General features: G+C 55.8%; 1 protein-coding gene across 3 annotated transcripts; it reads left to right on the top strand.

Annotated features, from left to right (window-relative positions):
- The first annotated feature begins 699 nt into the window (after positions 1 to 699).
- PALD1 (phosphatase domain containing paladin 1) lies at positions 700 to 22,476 on the top strand. Of its 3 annotated transcripts, none has more exons than XM_082308939.1 (20): positions 700 to 823; positions 8,423 to 8,625; positions 8,772 to 8,874; positions 9,051 to 9,230; positions 9,304 to 9,468; positions 9,610 to 9,770; positions 9,948 to 10,023; positions 10,680 to 10,831; positions 10,917 to 11,013; positions 11,121 to 11,225; positions 14,218 to 14,313; positions 14,523 to 14,657; positions 15,289 to 15,405; positions 15,491 to 15,670; positions 16,396 to 16,593; positions 16,945 to 17,085; positions 17,531 to 17,602; positions 17,778 to 17,918; positions 20,631 to 20,786; positions 22,252 to 22,476. In XM_082308939.1, the coding sequence occupies exons 2-20, from the start codon at positions 8,441 to 8,443 to the stop codon at positions 22,399 to 22,401; spliced, it is 2,610 nt and encodes an 869-aa protein (XP_082165065.1). In that variant the 5' UTR covers positions 700 to 823; positions 8,423 to 8,440; the 3' UTR covers positions 22,402 to 22,476. The 3 variants fall into 3 exon arrangements, with proteins under 3 accessions (XP_082165065.1, XP_082165067.1, XP_082165066.1); XM_082308940.1 differs by having other exon boundaries at positions 711 to 823; positions 8,428 to 8,625; XM_082308941.1 differs by lacking the exon at positions 16,945 to 17,085.
- The last annotated feature ends 1,601 nt before the right edge of the window (positions 22,477 to 24,077 follow it).

Here is a 24,077-nt window from a genome sequence, read left to right as displayed (position 1 = left end):
AAAACTGCTGTTGTCCTTCTGAACCTGGCTGGGGTGGTGGCATCTGCTGGTCCCCTGTCTGTCCCGGGGGGCTGACACCAGGAGGGGATGTGGAAGAGCAGTGTGGTTGGGGGATGCTGTGTGCTGGGAGTCCCCGAGGGGATGGGTGCTGTGGCTGGGGGCTGCTGCGTCCTGGGGGTCCCCAAGGGGACGGGTGCTGTGGCTGGGGGCTGCTGCATACCAGGGGGTCCCCGAGGGGATGGGTGCTGTGGCTGGGGGCTGCTGCGTCCTGGGGGTCCCCAAGGGGATGGGTGCTGTGGGTGGGGGCTGCTGCATGCCAGGGGGTCCCCGAGGGGATGGATGTTTTCTGGAGTGTGCTGTGGGGTCCCTGAGGGGACAGACGCTGTGGCTGGGGGATGCTACGTGCCAGGGGGTCCCAGAGGGGATGGGTGCTGTGGGTGGGGGCTGCTGCATGCCAGGGGGTCTCCGGGGGGATGGGTGCTGCATGCCAGGGGGGTCCCTGAGGGTCCCGGTGCTGTGGCCGGGGGGTCCCCGAGGGGCTGGGGGGTGCCATGTGCTGGGGCACCACGGCGGGGCGGGCCCCGGGGGGATGTCCCGGGGCGGGGGGCGGTGCTCGGCAGCCGGCGGGCGCGGCGTGGGGCCGGACGGCAGCGCTGCCCCTCCTCCGCCTCCTCCTCCTCCTTCTCCTCCTCCCCCCGCCGAGGCTCCGGCGGTCGGGGCGGCCGCGGGGCTCCGCTCCCGCCACCCCGCTCCCGCCGCCCCCATGGGGCGCCCGACGGCGCGGCCAGCCCGGCGCGGGAGCTGAGCCCGGAGCCGCCGCCAGGTACCGAACCACCCCCCCAACCCGGGACCGGCCATCTCCCCCCCGCCCCGAGCCGGGCATCCCCCCCCGGGACCGGGCATCCCCCCCGGGACCAGCTGCCCCGGTCATCCCCTCGCCGCGGGGGGGTGGGGGGGGGTCACTTCTTTCCCGGGGAAGGGGATGGAGGAGCAAGGCTCGGCCGGGGGGTACCGGCTTGCAGCCAGGCGGCACCTCAGGGGGTGCCCCCCTACCTCCCAGTGCCACCCCGGGGCGGGGGGGGGTTGCAGCCACCCCCCCCGTTGGGAGAGAGAGGCAGGTGGGGGTGCTGGGAGCAGCCTTCCTGCCGTGGGCCCGGGGTGCTCCTTGGGCAGGGGGCCCCTCGCCCCAGAGCAAAGGAGGTGGGGGGGGCGATGGGAGGAAGCTTTATTTTGCCCCAGGAACACAAACCCTACGGCGTGGCCATGAGGTGCCCAAACCCCAGCGAGGAAGATTTATCTGCAGCCAATGCTGTGCTTCAAATCTCTAGAAAATAGATGGATAACTAGTTTTGAGGCCCAACATCCGCCCCGCGGCGTCCTCCCAGCTCTTGTGCCTTTGCAGTCCCGTTTCCTATTTAAAAGGGGCTTTTCTCTCCTCCTTGCTGCCTGGAAGCCAGCCCCGCAGGAGGCTGACCCAGGCGAGGAGCCCAGTGCGGCCGGCGGCTGCTGCCGGCCGAGCCCGCTGTGGCTGGAGTGCCTCAAAGTGAGTTTTGGGGTTTGCATCCCTCGTCTGCCTCCCTTACGCCCCCAAAAGCCACCTGGGGAGCAGGCTCTGAAACAGGGAGCTGTGGGATGGCTCCCTGTTGGAGGATGAAGATGGAAGAGGAGTGGATGTAACCACAGTCCCTTCCCGGCTCGGAGAGCATCCCGGTCTGGGGTTTGGCTCCGCAGCCTCCTGTTCAGGGAGCGCGGGAGAAGCACAAAACCCGGGATCACTCAGCGATGGGTTTCCCACTGGCATGTTAGTGTAGGGTACATCAGAGAGCCTGGTGGTCTCCCACCGCTGTGTAGGATGGGGTCACCTCGGCTGCCGTGTCGCCTGGGCAGAGCCGGGACACGGAGGATGCCCTAGGCGGGCAGGCTGCCTGCTCTTGCTGACTCCTCCTCAGCATCTGTAGCTGTCGGGGCTGAAAACTTCCAGAAACTGCGTCCAGGCTGGGTTTCCTATGGCTGCCGGACTTTTCCGTACCCCTTCCTCTACCCTTTCCCTGGTGCATCACTCCTCTTAGCGCCGGTGGGGGTCAACACCGCCTCTCTTTCCCACAGCACTGAGTACTGTGGCACTCGTGACATCCCAAGCTGTGTTCCTGGTAGTTACCCCCCCCGGTTGTGGGGGGGGGCAGCAGGTTTTGGGGTGGCCGTGCTGGGAGCGTGCAGGCATTGCCTGGGGAGGGAGCAGGCAGGCAGGCAGGGAGGCAGCGGTGGTGGGACATTTCCTTCCTGGAAGGCAGGAAGTGATTATGTCTTTGCCTGAATGACATGGAGCCTAAAAATAACCGGCAGGTCTCTGTTGTGAGCAAATATCGCCCAGGATTTGCTTGATTTTGCTTTATTTAAGAGCAGGGTAGGGGAGAAGAGAGCCCGGGAGAGCGAGCTCCGCACGCTACCGCATGCAAAACCACCAAGTGTGCAAAGGCGCACGCGATGGTGGGCGCGGGTGTGCATAAGGTGCTGCTTGTGTTGCAAAAGGTGTGGTCTGCAGCAGCCCGGCTTTGAAAAGCAGCCCCCTGTAAATGGAGCCGTCCTGTTGCTCCGCCAGCCTTCCCGGTCAGGAGGGGAGCCGGTGGTTAGCTATGAATAGCACAAAATCATAGCCCTCGCCTTCCCGAAACGCCCTGGCCAGGCTTCTCGTGGCGCTGAGCCTCCCGGGGTTGGGAGTGGGGTGCTGCGCCATGGGTGCCATCCCGGGGCCCCCACCCTCAGGCACCCCCCCCGCTGCCGGCCAGCGCGTGGTCACGCCACAAAACCTCCTGCGGGGAGGAGGTGGAAATAGCACAGGGTAAAAAATTTGGCAGAGTGGCTTCGGGTGTGGGGCCGCGACGCTTCCTGGTGAGTCGGGGAGTATTTGGTGTTGGAGGAAGGCTCCTCCGCAGGATGGCCATCTCTTTGGAGATGCCCCCGGCCTTTATCTTCATCCTTCATGGCTTTATTTTTTCTTTGCACTATTGAAAGGAAACTCTTCAGTAAGCATGCTCGCAGACCTTGAAACCGCTGGCAGCGAGCTGACGGCACAACCGGCAGCGCTGGCGTTTGCAAATTAGGGCTTTGTTCCTCTTTCCATTGATGCTCATTGATAAAAACCCCTCACTGAAACATCAGGCAGCCTGAGCATCTCCTGCGTTTCTGTGAGCTGCCTCTTGGCCCTGTGAAGCAGCACTCCAGGGAGCGGTGTGATGTGTGAGAGGACCTGCTGGCGGTCTTTAAAAAGGGCAGTAAAGGAGTGTTTTGGAGAGGAGAGCGTACGTGCAGTAGCTGCTCATCCACAGGGCATCCTGCACCTGGGCTGCTGTTAGGCATTACAGGTGAGCTCTGTGCAAAGTCGAGGTGGCTCAGCCAAAAAAGCCATGTCTGTTTTGTATCCTGCTAACAAGATCCTCATGTTTATATCTTAATTCCTCTTGTGCATTGCCCAGGCTTTGCTTAGCGAGGAAGGTTTGACATTGCTAATTAATAATTCATTGTAAAACAGGTTTGGGAGCTGGGGCTGCAGCCTGGTACCATTCCCGGTACCTCCCAACAGGTACCAGCATCCTCCCCATCAGTGGCTGCCTCTGTGGCCGAGGTGCAGAGTTGCACCCACATTTCTGGGGTGACATACCCGGATGCCGCCTTTTTTTCCCTGCTTCCCTGTCTCAAACAGCTTTCCCTGACTTCAGGGTAAGGACTTTTAAATCAAGTAGCTAAAGGCAGGTTGATCACGTGGAGGATGGGGATGTGGCGCTCGGTTTTCTGCCAAAAGGCAGGAGTGCATCGGGGAGGGGGTGTGAAATGCCGGATCCTCATTATCCCGGCGCTCCTGCTTGGATTTGGGGGAAGGCATCTCCCTGATGCTTTCTCCCCGTTCCTGGCAGATGCCGGCAGTGGAGCACAGGGCATGCAGGGGATCGGCAGCACCAATCTCAGCCTGATTGAGAAATACCTCTGTACTTTCTAGGAAACGCTGCTTATTTAGTTATATTTTTGGCTGTCAGCACTGGCTCTCCGAGGAGCCTGGAGCCCGTGAGAATGGAGGGAGCTTGCTTTTCTTGTTTAAAAATAATAACACCACAATCAAGGCTTGTAAAATCAGAGCTGTCTGCTGCAAAGTTGGCTTTCCAGAGCCTTTTCATCCCCCTTCTAAAGCACTTTTGGGTTGGGTTAAGGCATTTTGGGTTGCGTTGCTTCCTTGCCTTATTGCACCCTTGCAGCTTGGTGGGCAAACAACGCGTTTCAAATAAACCACAACTTAATATGTTACTTCTCACCTTTCCTTTTTGTTTTATTATGTTTTATTTTAATAAGCCAAGCTGCTTCCTTCCAGCATCACCTGGAACAACAGGAGCCTGGTTCCCACGCAGCCTCTGCTCCAGGATATCTCCCAACACACGTGGGCTCCCCCAGCAAAGGGCTTGCTGTTTGTGTGTTATTTTATTTTCACCTTTTTTTTTGAAAAAGAAGGTTAAAGAGCACACTGGGGTGGGGGGCTCGGCTCCAGTGCTTCCTCCGGGGTTCGGTGATGCCCCCCCGGCAGCGCTGGGGCTTCCTGCCGGCCGCCGCGGTGTTTCCTGCCTCCCTGCCTGGGTCAGCGGTGCCGGGTGCCCCCCGGTCCCTTGCGGATGCATCCGTGCCGGCTTGGTGCCGAAAAGCTGCTAAGGGAGGGATGGAGGATGCTGCAATTGCTGCTGCTTCCCAAAGGGCTTTGCATTTTATTTAAAAAAAACTATAAAATAACCTGGGGATGCACAGAGGGAGATTTATTTGATTTATTTCCTGCTGACAATGAGGCGGCCGGGCAAGTGCACGCTTCCTCCTCATCACGGCGGCCGGGGCAGATGCATCCTGCAGCTGCAGGACGGCCGCCTCCCGCTATATTTAGTCCATTGTTTGCTCCGGCTTTGAGTCCTTGCCAGGTCCCTGGGCACGGGAATAACCCCCGTGCTGGGCGGCGGGAGAGAGGAACGGCTCTGCAAGGTGGGGAGCTGAGCACTGTACATCATCGTGACTTACGTGGGAGAGGCCGCAGAGCCCGTGCATCATCTCTTGGGATGCTCAAGCAGCATCCCAGTGCTGTCTGCGGCTCCTCCGGCGTTCCCCATCCACCCTGGGCTTGGCAGGGCTGGCTGTACTGGGAGAGGGTCTAAGGGGAAGGGAAGCATCTATGCATTGCACATTCATAGGCTCTGCTTTCTCGTTAGGCAGCAATAATTAACTGATGGCTGCTGGAGCTTTGAATTTAGGCAAAACACCTGGAGAAGAACAGTGCCAGTTTGTTCGGGCAGGATGTGCCCTTGCAGGGTGTTGGTCCTTTTTGCGGCTGGGGAGAAAATGGGCTCTTTGTTAACGAGCCATGGCCACAATTTATCTCAGGCTTGGCTTTTAGGTCCCTGAGATTAGGGCTGCGAGTGCCGGTGAGGGGATGAGCTGGCTGGGTGAGTATTTCTGGGGTTTGTCCCTGTGCCCCTCGCCCTGGGGAGAAGATGCAGGCAGGAGGCAAGGATGCTGTACAGGGGGTTTTGTCTCTGCATTCTCTCTCTGCCAGAAAGGAAACCCCTAAATACGGTGTCGTGCAAGGGAAGGGATGCTCAAAACCAGCTTGCCCCGGCTGATGGCTAATGCCATCATAAAATCCATGCAGATCACTTCCGAGCATCCTAACTTCTTGTAGTGGCATGAAAACAGAGCAAAGCCCCACCAGCTCAGCTGATTTCTTTTTGAGAATAACTCAGATCTTAATGCGCCAGGCTGAGATGTCAGATAGAGCGAGGTTCTTTAAAATACAGCTAAAATAATAAAACTACTTTTTTTTAAGGGTAAGTTGCCTGCCTAAGCACCTGTTTACTGTTTGCTAACTGTGTTCAACTATTGGGGAAAAAAACCTGATATTTGGGCTAATCCAGAGGCCTTTGGTGGACTGGTCCCTCTCAGGCTGCCCTGCTTGGCTGACCTGGGATGGTGACTCCGTTGCATCTCTTCTTGTCGCAGCCACCAGCAATATTTGGGAGGGTTTTCAGGCAAGATCATTTTATCTGGTTGCCTGAGATAGGGTTTTGCTTCCCCACCCATCCCATTTTGTGTCCCAGCTTGCAGGTTGGGCACTGGGAGGGTATAAGCCATCCCGCTCCCGTCGGATGCAGCTGTACCAGTAAATAGCTGCTCCCGTACAGATAACACCAGTGCTTCCCTCTTCCCATGGCTTTTTAGAGCAGTTCCCGTGGTTGCCCAGAGCACCCATTTTGGGTAATTTCAGTGCTTTTCTAGATGATGCTTGCTCTTCCCTGCCCAGCCAAAGGGGGGGGGGAAAGAAGCTGAAATGTGATTTCCTCTCTCCATTCATTTTGTGGTTTGAAAGACCATTTCCAAATCTACCCGGTGTCTTTTATGTCTGTTATTTGCCGGTGTGGTTTGTCGGGCAAAAAAAATATCCCTGGGGGATTTACGGCAAAGGTGGGTGACTGCGGCGGGGGGAGAAGGATGAAGGAAATACAGAAGCTGCCTGTGTCTGTCTGCAAGTTGGGGGATGAGTCTCCATCCCCCAGCATAGCGATGCTGGAGCAAACCCAGAGGGATTGGTACAGCTCATCGGGCTGCGCCAGCTGCTTTTAAAAAGATGCACCGATTCTGAGCAAAATAAAGAAAAAAAGCATCCTGGCTGAACGCCCCCTTCCTGCTTGCTGGCTGAGCTCTCCAAAGCCATGAGCGCCTGCTCTGAAACACTCCAAACCTCCCTATATATTTTTTTTTTCCTTTATTTTTACCCCAGCAGTGTTTATGTGAAAGAAAAGCATAAGTGCACTTGGAGAAATGGCACGGGCCTGAAACAGCTGTCTGGTGTTTTTTTTTTTTTTTTTTTCCTTCCCTCTTCTCTTGCATGTAAAAGAAACCAGGCTGCCTAATGGTGCAGAAAATTCACGGTAGAGCAACAAGTATTCTGCAGAGCAGGGAAGAAGAAAGATGGGGAGGAGGGGAAAATCTGTGCTGGGGCACGGCCGTCTCGAAATAGCACATTTTCCGGAGGCTTTTCCCCCCCCTTGAAGCATTTGCAGCTGCTGGGGGCATCGCATTCCCTGGGACTGCAGTAAGAGACTGATCCTGTACTGCTTGCAAGGCAGCAGAAGCAGCTGCAAAACCATTTGTAGGGCTGGGTTAAAGTCATCCCTTGGTTTCTCAGCGCTGTGCATCGCCACCGAGCAGGTACCGTCCCCCTTTGGATGCTGCTGGGGTTATTCCCCATGCAGCATCAGTACAAAGGAGATTGTATTGGGGACCGTCTTGGTAGGGGTGGGCAGAGTTTTTTTTTCCAGGCTACCCATCTCTCGCTTCGTTTGGTTACCAGGATCCGGCCCTGGCTGGCGCAGACAGTTGCCGCATTGTCCTGGACCGGTCGAGTGTGGCAGGATGCTCCTGGCCACTGCCAGCCCCCCCGCCCCGGGCTGGCCCTTTTGCTTTCATCCTTGTTTAGGGATGAGCTCCCTGGGGATGGGGGAGGGTGGGTCTGTTTTCGGGGTCCCCCACCTGCCCTGGGGGTGAGTGTGCTCCTCCAGTATGGGAATAACCGCCTGCTTTAAAGGCAGCTTTCAGATTTGCTCGTTAATAGCTGGAGGAAATCCCTCATCCCGCTGCGGCTCCTGATGCCTCCAGTGCAATCAAGGGGGTTTCTCTGCACGGCAGGATTATTTATTGCTGCATGGGGGGCACCTTCCCTTGCTGCCTCCCACAACTTCTGAGACTGCAAAATCATGTGCAGGTGCTTCACAAGCCACCCCCCTGGCTCCTCCTTTGCTTGCACTTGCATCAACACGCGTGTGTGCACGCACATGCATGCACAGCCTGGACGGGACCTCCGTGAGCCTTGCTTGCTGTTCCAGGCATGCTGGCAGCTCCTAAGTCTTGAATTACTAAATATTTAGTAAAATTTACTTGGCGTACAAGCGTTTTCCGCCTGGGGTGGGACCCTGGAGTGGTTTACAAGTGCTGTGAAAGCGGAGGGCTGTGCTGGGACAGGGAGCTGCTGGGTCCCTCTGCAGTGCCATCTGCTGACTCAGCAGATTTGGGGGGCGGGATCCAACATTTTGCCTTTTCCCCCCCCCACTTCCTCAGCCCCACTTTTGGCTGCTCTGAGTCCAGACCCTCCCTGATGGAGGGAGCTGCATGGCAGGCAGGCAGGGAGGAAGAAAGCTCTTTGCAGGAGCGGGAGGGAAAGGGCTGGGTTAGCATTTCTTCCCAAATGGGCCTCTCCTCGCCGGCTGTTGGGGGGGGGGGTGCCCTGCACCCGCCCAGGATTTTCCCTTCCTAAAATGGGAGCAGCTGAAAAAAAAAAAAATTCCTCCTCCCCCCTCCCGCTCTCCTTGTTTTCCCTGTGGTCACTGCTGCTTCCCCGTCCCAGCGCAGCCGCCTGCGGATTATGGGTACGACTGCCAGCGCGGCGCAGCAGGCAATCTCAGCATCCCCTCTGGAGAGCGGGGCGCCAGGCGACGGCAGCATGGAGGACCAGCGCTCCCTCAGCATCCACTCCTTCCAGACCTTGGGGCTTCACAACAGCAAGGCCAAGTCCATCATCACCAACAAAGTGGCGCCCGTGGTCATCACGTAAGTCCTTGGCAGCCTCTTGCATCCCCTTGCTGCCTTCCCCAGACCTCTCTTTTTCTGCACCACCTTCCCTAAATATTGCTTTTTTTCATCTTTACCTATGCCATTATTTTTTCCCTTTACCCACCTGCATATGGCTTTTGCAGGTACAACTGCAGGGAGGAGTTTCAGATCCATGATGACCTGCTGAAGGCCAACTACACGGTGGGATGCATTTCCGAGGCCACATTGGAACACTACCTTGTGCAGGTGAGCATCGCTGCCACCCCATGCCAAGCCCATTTCAGCCTGGGGTTTGGGGACCTCGCGTTTTTTTTGGGGCTAATTTTGAAGATTGCCAAGAAAAAGCCACTTTTCTTCCTAGCTGTGTTCAAGCCTGCTTGCTCAAATCCACTTATTTTCTCTCTGCCCATCTTGTTTTGCAGGGGAAATATTTCATGGTCAGGGATGTATACGGCAAATTAGACGTCTTGAACACTACCGGCAGCTGCGGCGCTCCTAATTTCCGACAAGCCAAAGGAGGTTACGCCGTGTTCGGCATGGGGCAACCCAGCCTCAACGGCTTCAAGCTCGTGCTGCAGAAGCTGCAGAGAGAGGGCCACAAGGTTGGTGGGAGGCTGGGAGTTGGGGTGGAGAAAGGCAGGGGAGCTTTTGGGCAGCTTCCCCCCCTCTTCACAGGAGTGCGTCATCTTCTGCATCCGTGAGGAGCCCGTGGTCTTCCTGCGGTTGGAGGGGGACTTTGTGTCCTACACCCCCCGGGGCAAGGAGAACCTGCATGAGAACCTCCAGTGCCTGCAGCAGGGGCTACGGGCGGAGAGCCTGGAGCTGGCCATCCGCAAGGAGGTGAGGTGGGATGGGATGAGGGGGGTCATCACCCCAGCGATAACGGGGTGCATGCATTCCCCCGTCTCAAAGCTGAGTGGAGGGGTTGTCAGAGGTGGTGGGTGCCCCATGGGTTTTGATGGTGGTCCCCATCTCTGCTAGATCCACGACTTCGCGCAGCTGAGCGAGAGCGTCTACTACGTCTACAATGACATCGAGCGCTTGCGGGATGAGCCCCACACCGTGCGGGTGCAGTGCGAGGAGGACATCCAGGTGACGGAGGAGGTCTACCGCAGACCCGTCTTCCTCCTGCCCTCCTACAGGTGCTGCCCTTCCTCCTCCTCCTCCTCCTCCTCACACGTGGCTGGTGGCTTTGCTTTTGCAAGCTGGGGTGCCTTTCCTGTTGATACCCTCTTAAGCCACATGTCCTTCACCGTGGTGGGGATGAAGCCCTCCCACAGCCCCATCCTCCTAATGAGGGCTGTCCCTGTGCCCGGCAGGTACCACCGGCTGCCCCTGCCCGCCGAGGGAGCCCCTCTGGAGGAGCAGTTCGATGCTTTCATCCGCTTCCTCAGGGTGAGCTGAGTAAAAGTGCCTGGTCCATGGGGCCACGTTGGGTTGGTGTTTGCTCCTGTGCCTCAGCAAGGGTGCCACGTTGGGGAGTGTGACTCCCTGAGAGCACCTTCTGCTTTTGGCTTGATGCTGTCTGTTAAGAGGATGCCTGTGCCCATGGTTGCATCCCGTTCCCATTGCTGTGGGCCCTGCTGGAGAAGTCCGTGTTGTCCAGCTGCTTGTCCCTACCCTTAGCTGGAGGTGACCATCCCTTGCCACCTCCCAGCATCCCTGCACACGTGGCTCTTCCCTAAATGGGTTTGGGAGAAATGATCTGGGTTTGGTGCAAAGGCTTTTGATGGCAGGGCTTCTCTTTTTATTTTTTTTTTTTTAGCTTGGGAGTTTTCATCTCAGCGGCTTGGGGACTGGTGGTAGGAACATCTCCAGTGGGGTGGACAGGCCAATGTCCACCGGCGGCTGGGGAGGGCATGGGGACACAGTGGATGGACCGCCTGTTGTGCTATCCCGGTCCATCCACGCCGTCCCCTGAGCAAAGGGGAGATGCCACCCACCCCTCCGCACCTGGGCAGGGCTGTCACCTCCACCCTGGCCATTGTGGTGGCAGACCCGGCTCTCCTGGATGCCCCTGTGGTCCCCATCCCTCTGTCCCTCCCTCCTAGGAGAGCCCCAGCCTGCTGTTGCGGGACCCTGGCAGACCCCCACCGGCGCTGCTCTTCGGCTGCCAGACCGGTGTGGGCAGGACCAACCTGGCCATGGCCATGGGCACGCTTGTCCTCCACCACCACCACCGAGGAGCTGCCCAGAAGCCCGAGTAAGCGGGGCAGCCCCTGGGGCTGGGGCGGTGGGGATGCCCGTGCCCCCGGGGCCGGTTTGATTTCCCTCTTCTCCCACCCCAGCCTCTCGCACCTGCCTAAAACATCTCCCAGGGACAGGCTTCGGGTCATCCAGACATTCATCGAGATGGTCCCCAAAGGCCAGCAGATAGTCGAGGAGGTAAGGGGGTGCCGGCGAAGCCCCCAGCGGGGTGGGTTGGAGGGAGCGAGGTCAGTTCCCCCACCATCTGGGGCTTGCTGAGCAGCTTTCTGCTTGCTCCTCACAAGGTGGACGGTGCCATCGCCTCATGCTCGGAGATGCATGACATGAAGGAAGCCATCTATGAGTACAAGAAGAAGCTGGAAGGCATTGGGGAGGACTATCAGATCCAGGTATGTGAATGAGAGGATTGCTTGTATGCAAGCTGCCTGCTCTCCGCAGGGTAATTTATTGAGCTGTTTTTGCGCGGGGATGAGAAGAATGTAAATTCTGGAAATCCGAAGCTTCCTGTGAGCTGGAAATTTCCCAGGGATGTGAAACCTAGAAAGTCGTGGAGCTTCTCTTTTTTATTCCCCAATTGTTTAAGAGCCATAAAATGGAGCAGGCTGGAATTTGGGGGAAAGTTGGCAGTTTTGGGCTTTGCCACTGCTTCTGGTGGATGACCTTGGGGGGCAAATAATATCCTGTGCCCTGGTTTCGTCAGCTCTAAAATTGGAAAATACGTACCAGCCTGGCTGGTAAAACTCCTCGGGAGCTGGGAGGGATTGTTGCTTAGAGGTTTTCCTGCAAATATAGTCACTCAAGGTCAAGCTTTCTTATCTGTAGACTGTTCTTTTTCCCCCTTTGCTTTGAAAAGCCATCAGGGTGGTTTTCCATGCTGGAAAGCTGTGGTCTCCCCTGTCCCACCGGGGAGCTCCTTGCCAGGCAATGGATGGATGGAGAGAGGATGCTCAGATGGAAACACTGCCCCAATCCCAGCCTGTTTGGAGATTAATTTTCCTGTTTACATGCTGAATGCGGAGTGGAAGGGGCCAATTGTAAAGCGCAATCTAAAATCAGGCGCTGTGCAGCCAAAGCAGGCTGGAGCAGAAAAGCATGGTTAAAAATGATTAAGTGGGGGGAAAGGAAAGCTTTTACTGGCACTTTTTTGGCATTTAGTGGTAACCCCCAAATTTTACCCCCTTTTTAGGGTGGATTTGGATATGTTTGGTGCTGCTTGTGTGATGGCAGATGATCTCTTGTAGACCTGTGGAAGCTTGGGCATGGGGTGGGGGATTTTCCCGCTGCCTCAAAGCCTTTCCCCGACTCTTCCCTACTGAGGAAGGCTGCTCTATGTCATCCTTGACGCTGGGGAAACAAATGGCCGGAGGACTGTCGTAAATTAGCGACGAGGAGTGTTTATTTGAAGTCTGCATGGAGCGAGAGCAGGTTTAAACAATGGCGAGGGGCCAGGAAAATGTGCTGGGGAGGGAGGATGAGGAGGGGAGAGGGGCTGATGCTCGGCCATCGAAAAACCAGCCTGGGCTTGGTAGGGCTGGAGGGGCTGCAGGTGGTACTGGGGGGGCTTTTCTGGGTGAGCCGGCAGAGCCCCTCTTGCTTTTGGGGAGAGGAGGGGCTTTTCTGGGCCCGGAGGAATGATCTCGTGCTGGACTGTGGGTTTCTGCCCTGTGTTGGGGGTAAAAGTGGAGATTTAAGTCCTCAAGCGATGGTGATGCAGGGGTAGGCGCATCCTGGTGTGGGATGCTGAGCCTCAGCCAGACCCCTGCAGTACCCAGCTCTCCACGGCTGAAACGCGAGTGGATCATCCCCCTTTTCATCAAAAGCCTGTTTCAGGGGAATATTGAGAGATTTACCTTGCGTGAGAGCACGGGGCTGGTTTTTACTGCAGGAACCCAAGCACTTGGGGAGAAAAGCCGCTCCGATGGCAGTGCCACCAGCAAACCCGGCACGGCTCCATCCTTGCAGGCTTTGTTTTGAGTTTCCAGAGCAAAGCCTTCTGCCCTGCCTCTTGATAAATGACAGCGGGCCGGATTTCTCTTGCGAAGAATGAGTAAATATTCATGAGTCAACCATGTAATGTCAGAGATGCGTGAACCCGCTCGCCAGGCCCTCCCCTGTACATATACAACCCCATCTTATAGGATTTTCCATCGTATCCTGGGCAGGGGATCCCAACGGGCTCTCCAGGGATGCTCGTGGACCCCGTGATGGGTGTTCTTTTGCTGGTGCCGGCATTGCGGGTTAATTTGTTGGATGGGATGCTCGGATGTACAAACCCTGCCCTGAGGCAGCATGGGGGTGGTTTCCAAATTATGGAAAATCCCATGGGTTTGCGCTTGTGTCTCCGGGAGAAAATAGCTGTGCTGGGGCAAGTGCCTGGTTTGGGGAGGTGATGATGAAGATGAGGAGGAGAGCTTGCTTGAAGCCAGCTACGTAGGCATCGGGATGCTTCTGGGGATGAAGGGAAAGAGGAGACACTTGGAAATGGTGGATATTAGAGGACAGGTGGCTTATGTCTCTGTTTAATAAGCTCATCTTACTCTTATTTAAGTTTATCTAGCGTCACCTGTCATTTAGGGGTGTGCCACCTCCCATCAGATGCTGACCCTGGAGCAGGTCCTGGGAGTCCAGCTGGGCTTTGATGGCAGACGAGGGGTCCCCGAGAGGTCTCTGGCCGTTCCTTGCCTTACCCAGAGCTGGGGGCTGGGAGGTGATGTCTCCGGCAGGCTCCCCACATCCCTACCCGTGGCATTGCTGGCATGGGGACCTCTCTCCCCAGGGATGCTGCCGCCTGAGCATCTTGACCGAAGGCCACGGAGGTGGCCGGGGTGGGGACAGGACCTTGCCTTAACCAACCCACTCCCGTCGTTAGCATCTGGACAGTGTATCCCCCTGGGACAGCAAAGCCCCTCAGGTCCAGTTGGAATCACTCCCAGTGTGTCCTTGGGCTAAAGGGAAGGTTTTGTTTGAGCTGAAATGTAAATTTATGTCTTTAAGCATCATTTAATATGGAAAACTTGAAATGTTTCATTTAAAGGAAAAAAAAAAGCATAAAAAACTATTCCACATTGGGTTTTGTAGTTTCCTCACCGTGTCCCCCCCACCATTTGGAAGCGATATCTTTCCAAACAAACAGCTTGGTGAAGTTAACATGAATACACAAAAAAACTTCTGAACGGCTTCAATGGCATTTCTGCCCCTCTTCCCCCCAAAAACTGCAGGATAAAAAAATATGCCTCAGGCCTGTTCGCTACTTGCTTGTCTCTCTTCTAAGGCAGCCACAACAAGCGTGCACAGGGCTTTTCCCCCAGCCTCCTGCTCTGCCCAGGGCTGCAGGACTGGTCAGCGTTGGGCATCATGAATCCCACCTGCCTTTGCTTTCAGGGGAGCAGCACCAAAGAGTATTTCCTCCAGAGGACTTTGCAGAGCCTTGAACGCTATTTCTACTTGATTGCTTTCAACTACTACCTTCATGAGCAGGTAAAAAAAACCCCAAACAACCCACCAACCCAAAAAACCCTCCTTTGCTCTTTTTTTTTTTGGCTTCCTCATGTAGTGGGAGGGAAGGGGTCTCCACCTCTGAGTTTCCCAAGCAAATGCAGGCTTTTTTGGTGGGGTGGTGGGTTGCGTCCGGGCAGGGGGTGTGAGCCCAGGCTGATGGCGCGTCCCCCCCGGCCCCCCGCCGGCAGTACCCCCTGGGCTTTGCCCTCAGCTTCAGCAGGTGGATGTGCCGGCACCCTGAGCTCTACCGGCTGCAGGCGGAGATGAACTCCTCGGAGCTCACCGTCACTGCAGATCTCATCACCAAGGGGACGCGAGTGCTGGTGAGTAACCCACCCTGCACGTAGGGATGGGGCTGGCAGCTCCTCGTCGTCCCCTGGGAATGGCACCTTCCTGGGATGCTGACCCCCAAAGACGTTCGATGGGGTGGGAGAAGAGAGGAGTTTCCCTGTTGTAGGGCAGGTGCTGAGTCTTAGGGTCTCCAGGTCCATGTTGGGGTCTCAGGTCCATGTCCTGCCCGCATCCTCGGTAAGGATGGGCATGTGGCCCAAGGACCCCTGTGCACACAGATGAGTCCGGCCCCGCAGACCCCGGGTACCGGGATGCTGGAGCACCCGATAACATGAGCCTGAGCTGCAAGCCTAGCTGCAGCTTCACCTTTCTTGGTGCTCCTGGGTGGCTGTGGCAGGGGGAGGGAGGCCAGAGCTGTTGGTGGCTTGCTGCTGCTTTGGCACAGTCTTGCTGTGAGAAGAGCATCTCCCACCTTTGAAATGCAGGCGTGCAGCTTTGAGCCCCGGCTTCCTAGGGTTGGAAGGGTTTGGGGACTTCTCCTGAGTGGGGACCATGGGTGAGAGGTTGTGGTGTGCTGGGAACCCTTCTGCAAACCCATGGGTAGGAGGGGGCAGCTGCAATGCCGGGAGGTGCACGCCGTGCCCAGGCTTCGCTCCACTGCAGGTGGCGGATGAGCGCTTCTGCCCAGACGTGCTGAGCACCGCCAAGGAGATGAGCGTGGCCAACTTCCGACGGGTGCCCAAGATGCCCATCTATGGGACGGCGCAGCCCAGCTCCAAGGTGAGGGGCACGCACCCCACGGCGGGCAAGGTCACCCGCAACGGGCTCCCAGCCCTCTCATCACCCTTGCTGCCCCTTCCCTTAGACCCTGGGGAGCGTCCTGCGGTACCTGATGGACGCCAAGAGGAAGCACGCCCGCATCGTCTGGATCAACCTCCGGGAAGAAGTGGTCCTGGAGGGGAATGAGCAGATCTATACATTGCGGGAGCCCGGGCACCTGGAGGAGCTGATCCCCGTGCCCGGTGCCTCGCCCCAGCAGCTGGAGGTGAGCTCCTGCCCACTGAGGGATGCTGGGGCAGCAGTGGGGGTTTCTGCCTGTGCAGCAAGGGCTGATCTCCTTCCAGGAGCCCTCATGGGTGACGTCTGCAGGCTTTGATAGTCCCTCACCCCCCGGAACAGCTTCTTTTTTTTTTTTTTTTTTTTTCTTTTGGCAATGAGGGGCAGCGGTCATATTGGGTGCCGTGCTTGGCTTGTGGCCTCCGTGTCTGTTGGAGGCTGGGGACAGCCCAGCTGATGAAAAAGCAGGTGGTCAACCTGCTCTTTATCGTACTGCAAAAATGAAGGAGTCCTCCTGACTTCGCTGTCACTGTGTAAGAGTTTGCAAAGGCAGAGCAAAGCAGAGATCCTCCCCTGAAGAATTTATAGCATGGCTTGAAAGCCAGGGTAAAAGGCACCCGGGGAAAGGAGAGCAGATGTTCCCAGCTGGGTTTCCAGAGGAGATAGGCAGTGGAGGAGCTTGGCTGCCAGCAGCAGCACAGCTGTGTGGAGGAGCTGCCCAGGGTGGTGGGAGACGATGCTCCGGAGGCTCCCATCAAGCACGGTGGGGACCGTGGTCCAGGGCAGAAGTGGTGGCCAGGACCTGGTGTGAGGTTTTGTGTTGACTACAGGGTGTTTGAGAGAGGTGTCAGCCTGCATCGAAAAAAATAATTAAAATCCTGAAAAAATTAAGAGGAGCAGGTCTTAGGGTGAGGGTTTCTCCATCTTCTGCAGAAACTAGAGGCTACCCTGAAGGGCGACCTGCTGAAGTGCCAGAAGTGGCTGGAGGTGTACCTGGAGACGGAGAAGCAGATGAAGATGTTCAAGAGCTGCCTGACCATGCAAGAGATATTCAGCCAGCAGAAGAACGCCTGCCAGGGGCTGACCTACCGCCGCATCCCCATCCCTGACTTCTGCGCTCCCAAGGAGCAGGTACCCCGGGGATGGGACTGTGGTGCCACCTGCTTCCCAAGCCGTCCCTGCTGCTGTGGGGTGAATGTCACTTGGGTGCTCAGTGCCACCCAGCCCCAGGACTATGGTGGTGTGCCCAGGCTTAGCGCGGGGTGCTTGCTGGGGCAGGGAGGGTCCCTGGGGAGATGCTGCATGGAGACCCTGGGTGCCTTCAGCCAGCTGGGGATGGAGGGCAAGCTGCTGGGCTGGATTCGGCGTGTGCAGCGAGCAGCTGGGGATTTTAGCTTGGAGGCTGCTGGACAAGGAGGATCCCATGGTGGGGAAGGAACGTGGGCTGCACCCATAAAAACCCCCTGGCTTTGCTCCTGGCAGGACTTTGACCGGCTGCTGGAGGCGATGAAGAGTGCCCTGGCCGAGGACTCGCAGGCAGCCTTTGTGTTCAACTGCTCCAGCGGGCGGGGCAGGACCACCATGGCCATGGTCATCGCTGTCCTCACCCTCTGGCACTTCAATGTGGGTACCGGGGTCTGCAGCTCTCCCTGGGGTTCAGGGTGGAGCGGAGGCTGCCGGGGAAGCTCAGCACAGCCCGCAGCAGCTGTGGCACAGTGGGGGGATTAAAAGGAGCATGGGGAGGGCCAGGGTGGGCTGCAGGGGGCAGATGCCCATACATTGGCCTCTTGCTGTGCCAAGCCCCCAACGAGCTCCAGAAGTGTGGGTGCATCCCTGGTGAGCCTTTACCCCGTTCCTGAGAGCTCCCACCCCAGGACAAAGGGTTAAGGGCAGGAGAGATGTGGCTTCCTCCTTGCAGATGCAGATGGTAGGGGGTAAAATTTTGGTCTTCTCTGCCTAGGCAGTGGGGAGGTAGAGGATGCCTGGGGTCCTGGTGGGTTGGGGGTCTGCATTTCTGGGGATGGGGCTGCACAGCCCTTAACAGCCTGGCCCTCTCTGACTGCCCCAGGGCATCCCCGAGATGAACGAGGAGGAAATCGTGAGTGTGCCTGATGCCAAGTACACCAAAGGGGAGTTTGAGGTGAGTCCTTGGGCCCGACTTTGTTTTAGGGTCCCCCTCTGAGCCCGCACCTTGCTGCCTTAGCCACAGCTGCTTGTTTGGAGGGGCCGAGTCCTCTCCCAGGCAGGGACAGAGCAGTCAGGTCAAGGTGAGGAGGCACCCGGTGAATCTCCTGCTGCTTCTACCTGCGCTCCAGGTGGTGATGAAGGTGGTCCAGCTCTTGCCTGATGGTCACCGGATGAAGAAGGAGGTGGACATGGCCCTGGACACCGTCAGCGAGACCATGACACCCATGCACTACCACCTCCGAGAAATCATCATCTGCACCTACCGGCAGGTGAGCGGCGCTGGCGTGCCCTCTTCCCCATCGGCATGGGGCTGCCCGGGTCTGTTGCACCCGATCCCAGAGGATGGAGCCGGGCTCTGGGACCAGCCCTGCTGAAGCTGGATGGTCAGGACTCTTTTGGTCATGGTCACCCAGTGCTGTCCTGCATCCTGACCACCATCCCGCATCCCATCCTGCACCATCCCACCCAGCATCCCGCCTGTCCGGCACCGTCCCACATCCCGCCTGGCAGCCGGCAGAGGGCAGGGCCGGTCCGTCCCACTCCGCTGCCTGCCCCGAAGGCTCCTCTGGCTCCTCCCGCTGATGAAGGGGAGAAAGGATAATTTTTATTAGACCTGTGGTTTTTTTAAGCTGTGCAACTATTTCACGGGGCCTCGGAAAGGCTGAGCTTGGGACTCAGCACCGTCCCTGCCAGGGCTGGTTTGCACCACATCCCTGCCGGCGATGCCTTGCTGCAGCTCTTGCCCACAGCTGCCATTGACCCTCGTTTTCAATTAATGGTTGTGAATGACTGACTAGGGGAGGAAAACCCGAAGCATTTAATCACCCAGTAACATCTGCAGCTCCCTGGGTGTTTGCCTCCTCGTTTATGGGGTCCTCTGTGTTTTTTTGGGACTGGGAGAGAAAACCTGAGCTCTGTGGGATGCGCTGCTGGGGACTGAATATTTGCAGCAATAGCTACTGGGAAATTATTGGGAATAAGTAATTTTATTTTATTTTTCCCCCCCTTTATGCATTATGGGGAGGTGGCCACGTGGCTGGTGGGAAGTCTCACCTACTTTATTGTGTGCTTTGATGCTGCAGAGCAAAAGAACTCCCATGCTAAACAAGTCGCTGCCTGCTTATGGGTTTAATTCTGTTCTCCAGCGACCCTGAATGATCCCCCTGCCTTGCTGCTGGCTCCTGCTCGCTGTGTCCATAGGCTCAGCCTTGGGGGTCCCGGGAGGAAGACCCTGGCGGAGCAGCATCACCGGGCTGCTCCCGGTGTGTTTTTTTTTCTGGAAGACAATTCCTGCGACCTCCTTGCCCTTCTTCCCGGCGCCTGGCGGTCAGGACCAGCACGTGGGTGTTCCTGGGCCGTATCCTGTTTCCGGGCTGGCCATATCCAACTCGCCCTGGCAGCCCGGTGGGAAAGCGAGATAAGGAGGGACTCATCCGCTCCCCCCACACTCTCTGCCCTTGGAAGAGCCTTTTGTTGCCGCCTGCATTTTGCATTTCCCTCTCGGCTTCTCCATCCATCCCGTTGGATTTGGCTGGGCTGTGGGGGGATGCATGTGCAAATGCTGTAATTTTTACTTACATTTTTTTTCCCCAACGATGGGCAGCTTGAAGAAGAGAATTATGGGAATTGTCTAGTCTAGGCATTGCCTTAATGGTCTTTTAATTAAGGTATGGTTAGTGTTTAGAGAAACGTGGGGTTTGGGTGAAGAGAGGGAAGGAAAAGGTGCTCTGGTACTTGTGTTGGTTTGGTCCTACCCCTTCCTATAAATAATAGGATAAAAGAGAAATAATAGGATAATAAAATGATAAATAATAGGACAATATAATAAAAATAAATAGGATACTATAATATCATGATAAATAATAGGATAATAGGATCTGCTCTCTGCAAATACTGGCACATAGGTGCAGAGGAGACACCTTTTCCAAGGGCACAACCGATTGCCTGCTGCTGCCACAAGCAGGGGTGCAAATGGGTTGAACAACCCCAGTTTTCAAAGTCCACGGGTGGAAATGTTTGTGTGCCGTGGCAACAAGCGGTTGGGGAAGGACCTAGAGAAAGCAGAGCGGGCTTGTCCCTGAGAGCAGGTTGGTGCTGACACTGGAGCGAGGAATTGCTGCTTTTTTGGGATGGTCTGTGGGGTTCACAGCGGGATTGATTGTGGGATCAGGGCTCTTATGCCGGCTGGCTGTTTATTCCTTATTTATTAATTCGTAGAAGGCGCATCACTGCAGGGCTCATCTGTTCTTAAAATAACAGCTATAATAATATAATTTAATGTATGTGTGTATATATAAAAATAACAGCTATAATAATATCATTATTTTTTATATATGTATATATATGCAGATAAAAATAATAATAGGAGGCGTGATGGCCACGAGCCTCGGAGCGGGGCGCTGGGTGGCTGCTGTGGCCTCTCCCCTTCTGGCAGCAGAGGCTGAATCCGACTGGGAGGTGCTGGAAAGGGACGTGTTTTTCCCTGGGGAAACGCTTTGTAGTCCTGGAGCTCACAGTTTCGGCTGTGGTTTGCACCTGGACATCTATTCCTGGTTCCTGGGCACCCCGCCCCCCCCCCCCCCCCCCCGCCACATTTAGCAATCCCTCGTCTATTTTTCAGGTCTGCCCAGTAAAGGGGAAGTTTTTATATGCTGGAAACCACAAGGTAATGAGAGCTTGGACTGCCAAGCCACAGCGGGAGTGGGCTGGAAGGATGCGCTTACTTTTGTCCCCAAAGTGGTCCTCCCTCCTCGGCTGGAGGCTAGGCTGGGCTCCTCAGGGGGAAAACGGGGTCAGAGGGCTGATGTGTAGCGGTATATGTGGTTTTTCCCTAGCGCAAGAAGTTCTCATGGGTCCTTCACCACCAAACTTCTCATGCGGGATGGAGAGCAGGACCGTGGATGAGGACTCGGTGCAGGAGCTGCCTCTCAGATGCTCTCCTGAAGCAGGTACGACTTCAGCCGATTTCTTGCTCCTTCCAGGGGAAGTCGGGCAAGGAGGAGAGGGAGACGCGGATGCTGCAGCTGAGGAGCCTGCAGTACCTGGAGCGCTACATCTACCTGATCCTCTTCAATGCCTACCTGCATCTGGAGAAGAAGGACTCCTGGCAGCGGCCCTTCAGCCTCTGGATGCGCGAGGTGAGGCTTTCCCTGCCTAAGCTGCCAGCAGGACCTCGCTCCACCTCGTATTTATGGGGTGCTGGGAAGCAGACCCCCATTTTTATTTTATATATGATTTTTGAATGGTTGGTTGGGGACATCATATCCAGTTCCTTTGCTCTGGGTGAGCTCCCATCTCACTGTGCTGGTGGCTCTCGGGGAAAGCCAGGCAGGTTGCTGGAGATGGGTGGCATCCCAGTGCAGGGATGGGGTGCTCCCCCCAACCCAAACCTGCCCTTTTCTGAGTTTTCCAGGGTTTTGTTTCAATCTGCTAGTTGAGATTACAGCATCTGGGGGTGGGAGGCCACCAGCCAACCCCCCTGGGCTCCTCTGCCTGGCTTGGCTGGCTCTCCTTGCACCCAAAACCACCTTTAGTCTCTTTGCAGCATATTAAAAATACAATAGCCTGGCCAAATGGGTTGGGGAAGTGAAAGGAAAGAATAATTAAAAGCAGCTCTGCTTTGCCTTGCCTGGCTGGGGCGGGCGGCACAGCGCTTGGAGGGTCCAGGGCAATGGGGATGCTGGCACCAGGCATCCGAGAGAATTGGGCGTCAGCTGAAAAAATGGAATAGGGAGTGGGTGAGACAGCCCAAAGTCTCCATATTTCCTGCTTTTTATTCTTTTTAATTACTTTTATTAGCACGTAGAGATTAGTTTTTCTCTCCCCGGGTTTGCGTGGCGCAAAGCGGGCAGTGCCTGCCTTTGTGGGGAAAAAAAACCTCATCTCTTTGCTCGCCTCCGTGAGCGCTGCTAATTCATATTGGCATGTTTGATCCGCCGGGCGGGAGATGAAAGCAGCGGCTGCCAGCTCTGCTCACCGTCCCCCCCTGCCCCGTCTCGCTGGAGGGGACCGGGGCGAGGAAGGGGGGGATGGCCGGTGCCCACCCCGGCGCGGCATCCCGGTTATGCCGGTGTTTGCATTGCCTGGCGGTGCGGGGGGAGGCGGTGGCTGGGGCTGGATCATCTTTTAGTGGAGACGTGGGATGCTCGCTGTTGGCTGCATGCTGGGTGTGTGGGTTTAAGTGCTACATCTTTTAATGATGCATCTTTAATACATGGGTTTACATCTGCCCCCTGCCCCCCTGCTTGTTGGAGGGGGGGAAATACCCCCAACCTGCGGATACAAGGAGCCTTTGACCCCAAAAGCGCCCCTTCCCGCTGCATAATCCCCGCATTTTTAGCAAAAACAAGGCACCATTGTAGCTTTTTGGCAGAAGGGTGCCAAAGCCAACAAACCCTATGAAGGCTGACCCCAGCAGTGAGGAAGCAGCCTATGAAATGTATAAACTGTGGCTGGAGGAAAGCTGAGGGGGGGCTGCGGGAGTGGGGTGGTACCTGGATGCGGGGAGATGCTGGGGCCCGTCCCCGCACATCTTCACCCAGGTGGCAAAAGCATCCCGAGGATACTGGGGGAGTTAAATATCTCTTCTCCCTCTGTTTTCAGGTGGCAGCAGTGGCTGGGGTCTACGAGGTCCTGAACCAGCTGGGTTTCCCTGAGCTGGAGAGCCTGGAGGGCAAGCCCCTGTGCACGCTGCGGGGCCGCTGGCAGGCGCAGGGGGCCACCTCCCGCCCTTTCCGCGGGGACTTCGTGTAGGTCTGGGGCGCAGGGGGGACCTTCCCGCTGCTTTCTCCTTGCGGGGAGGAGAGGAAAAAGACTGTTTTTCCCAAAAACCTGGGGGTGTGGGGAGGGAGGGGTGAACCCTGAAACTGCCTTAGAATGTGGGAATTTCTGGGGTTCTTTTGGACGCAATAAAAATATTGTAAATTAAAACTCAATCCTTTTAGGCAGACGCTTAATTGTGAGCGGGGTGTGATTTGAAAAGCGGCTCTGAAATGCTGGGATGCCATCACATGAATTTGGTGGATGCATGGAATCGTGCCAGATTTTTCAAGACCATCCTCACTTTCTCCTTATACCAGTACAGCATACACACACAAATATATATATATTTATATACACACATATGCGTATATACATGCATAGATGCACAAATATACATATACATGTGTGTATATATATATGCATATATATACATAAATATATATAGACACACACAGAGGTATATATTTATGGCTCATTGTGTGCATATATATGTATATCTGGAGCCATAAACACTTGTAGCCTGGATTAGGACTCGCAGAGATCCTGGTCACTGCAGACCTGACTATTTTTAAAGTTTGGGAATCTTTGTCGGTTCTTCCCTATTTTTTTAGCTGTGGAGGCAGCTGGGGGGAAAGGCAGCCATGGTGCCGGGTTTGGGGGTCCCCGCTGCCCCCCTTGACCTGCCTTTTCACTGCCAAGGCGATGCTGGGGGTGGGTTTAGCTGCTCAGCAAAGGGTAGACTTAAAAGCATAATTAATGTAGGGATTTATGTATTTTTTTTTAAGGAAAGGAGAAAAAGGGAAGAGTGAAAAATAAAGTTAACCAAAACAAGGTGCAAATGAAGGCTCCAGTGCCCCCTTTCCCTTGCAGCGGAGGGAGAGGAGCCTGGTGGCTGAGGGGGCAATGAAGAAGTCGCGGGTACGGGTGGGAGCCAGGACGGAGGGATGATAAAATAGGATGGGGAGCACAAAAGCAGGAGCACGCACTCTGTCTCTCCCAGCAGCTGCTTTCACCTGCTGCCAGTAGCGGGGGGCGCAGGCAGCAGAAATTCAAAAGCAGAGGGTGGAAAGAAAAATATCATTTTAAATAGCAAAGGATGCTTTTTCTTAAACATTGGGATGGTTCCTGCTGTGCCTGTGAGAGCCCTGATTCCCACAGGGTCCCTCGTTCTTTTTGACTTAACCACACATTTTGGTTTTACTTTTTTTTTTTTTAATGCAGAAACACCTGCCTGAATATTTTGTCCCTCACTGGGTATTTCAGTGCTTGGATAATTTGCTGCTGCTGTAGTAGGACAGTTGACTTATAGGTATTTGCAAGAGGCTTTAATGCTATTTTTTCCTCCTTTTTTTTCTTTATAACAGAGCACATGCTCTCCATCTCCACAGTACAGTACATCTGCATTTATTCTGCCTTACTAAAAAAATTACCTGTGGGCTCCTTTGCTTTCAACCAGGCTGCAGACCCATTCCCCTTCTCCTACCCCCAGCAGCAACCCTTGGAAGTCCTGCCTAATAGCCGTGACTTAATTAGGCAGGGTTTTTAATTGCTTAGGAAATCTCAGCCCCTTTAATCTTGGTAATGAAGGCTGGAGCTTTGCATCACCTGGACCGGGGGGCTGAAAGGCTTCTTTCCGCTTTCCCACCTTCCTAACAAGCGATTTCCAA

The sequence above is a fragment of the Platalea leucorodia genome (assembly GCF_965183815.1).
Source record: "Platalea leucorodia genome assembly, chromosome: 4".
Classification (NCBI taxonomy): domain Eukaryota; kingdom Metazoa; phylum Chordata; class Aves; order Pelecaniformes; family Threskiornithidae; genus Platalea; species Platalea leucorodia.
The sequence above is the reverse complement of the archived record's forward strand: the minus strand, read 5'-3'. Positions and strand labels throughout refer to the sequence as shown.